This window comes from Nansenia antarctica (genome assembly GCF_963989245.1).
Source record: "Nansenia antarctica genome assembly, chromosome: 11".
Classification (NCBI taxonomy): Eukaryota; Metazoa; Chordata; class Actinopteri; order Argentiniformes; family Microstomatidae; genus Nansenia; species Nansenia antarctica.
Window position 1 is genome coordinate 4,736,141 of NC_137681.1, and position 7,500 is coordinate 4,743,640.

General features: G+C 46.2%; 1 protein-coding gene across 1 annotated transcript in view; it reads left to right on the top strand.

Moving 5' to 3' along the window:
• Positions 1-7,500, top strand: part of sh2d4bb (SH2 domain containing 4Bb) — a gene marked incomplete at both ends in the record, with an annotated part of 12,258 nt that overhangs the window by 399 nt on the left and 4,359 nt on the right. Inside the window, 3 exons of the mRNA XM_080541896.1 lie at positions 1,881-2,040; positions 3,678-3,846; positions 5,705-5,846. Coding sequence (XP_080398022.1) covers positions 1,881-2,040; positions 3,678-3,846; positions 5,705-5,846 — 471 coding nt within the window. The remainder of the gene's footprint in view (positions 1-1,880; positions 2,041-3,677; positions 3,847-5,704; positions 5,847-7,500) is intronic.

Consider the following 7,500-nt stretch of genomic DNA (forward strand, 5'->3'; position numbering starts at 1 on the left):
GTTTACATTATATTATATACGTTTAGAAAGCACAGAGTCCTTCCCCTTTTGGCCACTATGATGTAAGACCTGACGGCCTTGATTATAATGGTCTAAAACTATGGATTGAGTGTTGTGTTTGACGTGAGAGCTGAAAGAGGAGTCTGATACACCTGGCTTCAAGGACATAAGACGCTTTCCCAGACAGACAGTAACTCCCTCATTCCTTTGCTATTATAATTGGTCATATGTGTAGGGTACCATACTGATAAGGTGCCTATTAAAACAGGAAAACTGATAAGATATCTAACATCATAGCTGAGCAGCTGGTGCTAGACGAATGAACAATAAAACCTTAGAAAAATATATATCCTAACAGTCTCGTTATGGAGCGATTCCCTTGTTTACATTTTGGGGTGCTTTTGCACTAGATTGAACTTCCAAACGAATCATCGTCAAGCCTTCGGATAGAACGGTGAGGGCTAGTAGCTGGTGTTGAATATTCAGGCAGGGTAGGCCACAGGACTGATCAGTACTAAAAGAGTATTGTAAATAAGGATTGGGGTCCATTGAATTTCAATTCAGTCAATTCAGGAAGCAAATTACAACCCCAATTTTGGGAACGCAAATGGTAAATAAAATGGGAAATGGACTGCACTTATATAGCACCTTTATCCAAAGCGCTTTACAACAGCCTCTCATTCACCCATTCACGCACACATTCACACAGCAATGGCGGCAAGCTACCATGCAAGGCGCCGGCCGGCCCGCTCACTGGGAGCAATTTGGGGTTCAGTGTCTTGCCCAAAGACACTTTGACATGTGGCCAGGCCAGCCTTGCGATCATTAGATGGCAGCTCTACCTCCTGTGCCACAGCCGCCCCGTATTTAAAACTATGGCTACGAATATTTGCAGCAGCCCTTGGCTTGAAGCCTGAAACAAAGTAAAATTTCTGCCAAAAAACCCCCCGCTTCATCCTGTTCCTTCGGCGACAACGTTGTATCTGTCAGCGTCTGCGAGCGGAAAACCATGAGACATTCCTTGAGAGCTTTCGTGGTTCATTAGGTGTTGTCTCACTCTCCTGATGCTTTTGGGGGGAGATGATTTCACTGCTTTAACTACTTTAGCGGGAAGCCTACTGACGTCTCTGTCAGCGCCAGCATATGTCCTTGTTCAAATTCATGTCCACTTAAATTTTCCTTCACTAGACGTTGAAAATGAGTATGAGGCCTTTGGAAAGGTCATTGTCTAAGAAAGACATTCCAGTAGCCCTTTATTTTAACAGCCAATACAGTTGGATTTTACCCAGTATTTACTAAGTACTAATGACAGTACTTGCTAACAAGGGCTTCTCTACAGATGCCTGGTTGGTACTACGTGCCACAGAGGCGTTTGAGTCGATGAATCTAAAATAAATGAATATGCAAATGTCAGGTAATAAGGATTTTACCCGGTAGCCTGAAGGTAGCTGTTTAATACCAGACGGTAAAACAAAAGGTTAGCGAAATTCCTCTTGGGATGAGTGTCTGCGTGACTGACAGAGCGTCTATTGGTACAGCAGCAACGCCTTTATCTCTGAATGATGATGTTGCTCCAGTGTTTGTGAGGCAAAGGTAATGTTGTAACTGTCAGTGCAGGTTTGTGTTCCAGTTTCTTTATAATTATCCAGTCTTTATCGTGCAACCTCTGAGTGTGTGTGTGTGTGTGTGTGTGTGTGTGTGTGTCTGCGTGTGTGCGTGTGTGTGTGTGTATTTATGTATATGTCCCTGCACGCGTGTGTGTGTGCATGCATGCATGTGTCTGTACGCGTGTGTGTGTGTGTGTCTGTGTGTGTGTGTGTGTGTGTGCATGCATGTGCGTGTGTGTGTGTGTGTGTGTGTGTGTGTGTGTGTGTGAGCAGGTGCGGGCCGGGGCGTGCGCTGGCGTCTGGGCCTGGACGGGGAGGTGTGGGTGTGGGTGATGGGGGAGGCGGCGGGGGACCGGCCCTTCCAGGACATCGTAGAGGAGCTGCTGGAGGAGAGAGCCCGGAGGCAGGCCCGGCGGGAGGCCCAGGAACTGTGGTAGGAGTGTGTGTGTGTGTGTGTGTGTGTGTGTGTGTAGGGGGGTTGGGGGGGTGGAGGTAGACATCATGTTTGATACCATTCCATGCATTACAATGAGGCCCGTCCACCGATTTCTACAACTGCTTGTGTGTGTGTGTGTGTCCATGTCATGTGCACATGTATGTGTGTGTGTGTGTGTGTGTGTGTGTGTGGTGTGAGTGTGTATGTGTCCCTGCGCATGTGCATGTGCATGCATGTGTGTGAGTGTGTGAGCATGTGCTTGTGTGTGTGTGTGTGTGTGTGTGTGTGTGCATTGATGTACTCAAGTGGGGGGGGGGGGGGGGGCGAGGGAGTTTATTCTTTCACATCGCATCGACCTAATTACAAGAAAATCCATACGACTATTTTCCACACAATCTTCCTTTCCCATGTCTGTCCATTTCTAGAACTTCATTCCTGTGTAAAAAAAAAATGTCTTTCTAATACTCGACAAAAAACCCCAGCAGAAACCACATCAAAGCTGTTCCTTCTTACATGCTTTCTTGTTCGCTGGGAAGTGACCCTTAAGCACTGATTAGAAGTCCAATTTGCTGTTTGCCTCCTCCCAATGGAACGTGGGTAAATTTTGCTTGGGGTTGCCGATCTTTGATCTGTGCTTTAAGGGGCGACTTCCACGTGGACCGAAAAAAGTAGGAGGCTTAGAGAGAGGCTGGCAGAGGAGGAGAATGCAGATAGAAAGAGATAAAGAGTGAAGCAAAAAAAAAAGAGAGAGAAAAGAGTGAAGGATGAGGAAAAAACAGAAACCCCAGTACCTTCAGAGTTACGACAGATATAGAGAGGAGGAGAGAGACAAATGAGAGAAAAGGTGTAGAGAGAGAGAGAGAGATGAGAGAGAGCGGAGGGATAGGTGATGAAAGAGTGATAGAGCTGGGACCGGAGCCAACTTCCAGAGTGACAGCGGTGTGATGCATCGATCCTTTCTATAGAATGGTCCGGAAGAAGAGAGAAAGAACAGAGGGAAAAGGGGGGGAGGGGGGGTGTGAAGAAGGAAGGTTTCATATGATGTACTCTTGTAAGTGTCAGATTCATAAGGTCCCATTTGATGAGTGGCCTCATGACTCACTCTCACATCTGACGACCCCCACTTCCTCCCCTGAGACACCGTTCCATCAACGACCTGGCCCCCCCTCCTACCTTTGCCCGACCTCGTCCCCCCCCTCCACACCCACTCCCGCTGCCTCAGGCTGACCTCTGACGACCAAACCGCCCTCAAGACCACCAGGACCAATAAGCTCCGGACCTGGGGTGATAGCAGGGCCTTTTCAGCCGCAGCCCCCCCCCCGTCCCTCTGGAACGCCCTCCTCCTCCCCAACCACATCAGACAGGCCAACACCCTGCCAACATTTAAACAGGCCCTCAAAACCCACCTCTTCAAGCTCGCCTTCACCAGTTAACCCTCTCCCCCCCTCCCCTTCCCATGTGTCCCCAGCACTACCTTCATTAGGCCCCTATACTTTCTTCTATTTACATTTTGTTTCTTTTTATTATTACTACTCGATCTTTTCTGTTTGTAAAGCGTATTTGAGTGTCTAGAAAAGCGCTATATAAGTCTAATGTATTGTTATTATTATTATTATTATTCCTCTCTGCCTTAGGAGGGTCAAGAAGGCGGAGATCGAGAGGAAGTTCCAAGGCGTCGTCATGGCGAAGGAGAAGGCCCGCTGCGTGGCGGGGAGGTGGAGGGAGGGGACGGACGACAGGAAGTTGGTAGCCAAACAGGAAGAGGAAGAGGAGGAGGAAGGGCGCATCCGGGAGGCACTGAAGGTGAATGAGTGAATGAATGAATGGGCGGGCTTGCGTTTTGATTAGCATTAGCATGTGATCCTGTTCGAACGGATATATACAGTACTTGTCTCTCTCTCTCTCTCATCTCTCTTCTCTCTCTCTCTCTCTGTCTCTCTCTCTCTCTCTCTCTCATCTCTCTACACCTTTTCTCTCACTTGTCCTCCTCCTCTCTATATCTGTCGTAACTCTGAAGGTACTGGAGTTTCTGTTTTTTCCTCATCCTTCACTCTTTTTTTCTCTCCTTTCTTCTTTATCGGATTATCGGTCGTCACTCGGCCGTGTCCTTTGTGGTTCCGACAACCTTCTGTCTGTTTCGAAGGAGTTATAGTCGTTTTAAGAGAATACGAAAAAGCAAGGAGGTGTCGATGGCCGTAATGGTATGAAGGGTTGTAAAATTGTCAGCAAAAAAGTGTTAAGGGATTTTTTGGGGTGACCGAAAGATCTGTAAGTCAGAGGTGGATGTGGGGCAGGGGAGCCTGATAGAAAGGCCACAAAAATCAAAGGACAAGCTCATTGTAATGAATGGACTAAAACTATGATACCATTCCTCAATCTGTTCCATGCTTTTACAACAAGCCAGTCCTCCGATTCCTACCTCCACCAGCCTCCACGGGTGTGGTGGGGGGGGGGGGGGGGAAGAAAAGGGAGAAAGAACTTGAAACCTCTACTTTGATCCAACAGCACCTGTTCACAAACAACCCCATCGCCCCTGAAGACACTGTGTGTGGATCTGAGAGGACTGAGAGTGGAGGAGAGCAGTGGAGGCTGGTGGAGGTGGAAATCGGAGGACATTGAAAGCTCATGGCAATGCATGGAACGGAATGAGGGATTGTAGCAAACATAATCATTCATTGTATTTATACGTATAGCGCTTTTCCGGGGCTCAAAGACGCTGACAATATGGGAGAAACAGAAAACACAGAAACAACAAGCAACAGATAACATGAGCACATAGAACACAGAGTTAACAAATGGGGTACAAGTAACGCAGCAATGTCCAGGGGGAGGGAGGGGGGTAGCAGGGTTAGGGGAGATGGTTAGGGGTAGAGGGGAGGTTGTATGCATGGGAGAACAGGTAGGTTTTGAGGTGGGATTTAAAAGTGGATACATCCCATTCATTCCATGTATTCCAATGAGCCTGTCCTACGACTTCACCAGCCTAAAACTGTTGGAGACTGAGAGGCACTCCAAAAAGCAATATGATAGTAACCCTGCGTTCCTCAACTGATCTAGAGCAGAATTCGGAATTTGGAATTCTCCTCACGTCGGAGTTTTCATCACCTTGCCTCTATACCTATAGTATCAGATTCTCTCAGATCTCAGATCTATACAAGAGCCCTTTTGAGCCTAGTAAAGGCTCAGGGTGTTTCTGGGATGGGGCTCCGCTCCGACATCTCAAACCCCATCGTAACGAGACTAACAAGAGAAGAGAGACAATCAAGCTCTATTTCCCTGAGATCATTTTGGCCGGTGCCCCAGCTTGCTTAAGGAGATCAAATGAGGTTAGATTTCTCTCTGCTCTGGTGTTTCATCAAAAGACTTTAATTTCTCATTTCAAATTGATTGAGTTTAATTAGCTCTCATTACTATGTGTCCCCTTGTTCGGGGCTGGTTAATTATTGAAGCGAGAGGGGAGAGAGTCGGAAAAAACACTCGATGAGATGTGGGCCGTGGCGAATCTGACTGGTCCAAATGAGACGGGGCCCAGTGCTCTGCAACGCAACACCGGTTCTTCTACCCCGCGCCCATTATCTCTTTACGGTGATCGATAGATACGGTATAGGGCAGCAGGGCCGCTATGTGACGTTCCTCACAGCGGGTGATTTCCATTCGGTAGAAATGCGAGATGGAGGAGAGGCGGAGGGGAGAGGAAGAGATACGAGGCGCGGAGGAGAGGAGAGCCAGGGAGCTGTACGTCTCTCTCTCACAGCAGGAGGACGGGAGGGGCGAGAGGGACGACCAGGAGTGGCGGGAGCAGCGTGAGTGGAGGGGGGGGACGAGAATGAATGAATGAATGGATGGATGGATGGATGGATGGATGAATGAATGGATGGATGAATGAATGAATGAAAGAATGAAAGAATGGGTGAATGAAAGAATGAATGAATGAGTGAGTGAATGAGTGAGTGATTGAATGAATGATTGAGTGAATGAGTGAGTGAATGAGTGAATGAAAGAATGAATGAGTGAGTGAATGAGTGAATGAGTGAGTGAATGAGTGAGTGAATGAGTGAATGAGTGAGTGAATGAGTGAGTGAATGAGTGAATGAGTGAGTGAATGAGTGAATGAAAGAATGAATGAGTGAGTGAATGAGTGAATGAGTGAGTGAATGAGTGAATGAGTGAGTGAATGAGTGAGTGAATGAGTGAATGAGTGAGTGAATGAGTGAATGAAAGAATGAATGAGTGAGTGAATGAATGAGTGAATGAGTGAATGAATGAATGAATGAATGAGTGGGTGGGTGGGTGAGTGGATGGATGGATGGATGGATGAATGAATGGATGAATGAATGAATGAAAGAATGACGGAATGAATGAATGAATAAATTAATGAATGAAAGGATGAATGAATGAATGAATGAATGAATGAATAAAAAATTAAAGAATGAATGAATCGTTTAATGACCACACGACCAAGGTCGGTGGAATTTGTTGTCGGTACAGATGGAAAAAACTCAATACAGCAGTGTCAAATACATCAAACATACAGAAATTACACATGACTATCACAATGGACAATGTAGGCCTACACACATAACCACAAGACAAAATCACAGTCAATATTTCCAACTATAAAGGGAAGGATGTGAGAAAGAAAGTGTGCATGGTGAAGAGTAGGACTGTAGACGAGGTCGATAGGCGACATGCAGGTTGCTACGTCTTACTATTCTACCCTTCAGTTTGAAGAGCAGGCGGTAGATAAGGTCAATAGGCAATTATGGGATATATATAGGCAATAGGCAAGTTGCTACGTCCTCCTAGTCTAAACCATTATTGCTGAAATTGGTGTGTATGTACGATACAAAGGTTTGGACACACTTCCCCCATTCAACTGATCTAATTCAATATGATGGAATTGTTACTTTAGTACTTTTTTTTACTGTTGTCTGAAAACCCATTAGCTGCTTCTTACTGTGTTGCTGAAGCACAGCTGGTCGTCTAGCCAGACATCTCGTCTCTGAGACAAGCTCGTAAGTGCTGGGGAAATTCACAGATTCGCTTCTTTCTTTTATCCACACGAATAAAAGCGATTTATCAGGATTTCAGACAAAAAAAGCCTGTCACAGTTTTCTAGCAACTATTTCCTAAGTTGTTATGATCAGGGCTATGAGTCGAGCGATAGATGGCTGGCATGGGATGGCGCCATTTGTGTCACTTCCCCCATCTGCGGGAAGTACTTTGGGCCTCTCTGGAGAAATGGAAATAATCTTTAAGCTGGCAACAGGAAAGATGCAGCTGTGTAACAGCAACGATTTGGGTCTATAAGAGAGACAACCAATACCAGACAGCACAATAACTTCCTTCCCGGAAAGACAAAACATGATAGGGTATTGTTGTAGGCCTACTATTATATTGCAATACTATGATATACCAAAAATAAACCCCGAAACGTGATCTACTACCCTCAAGTTG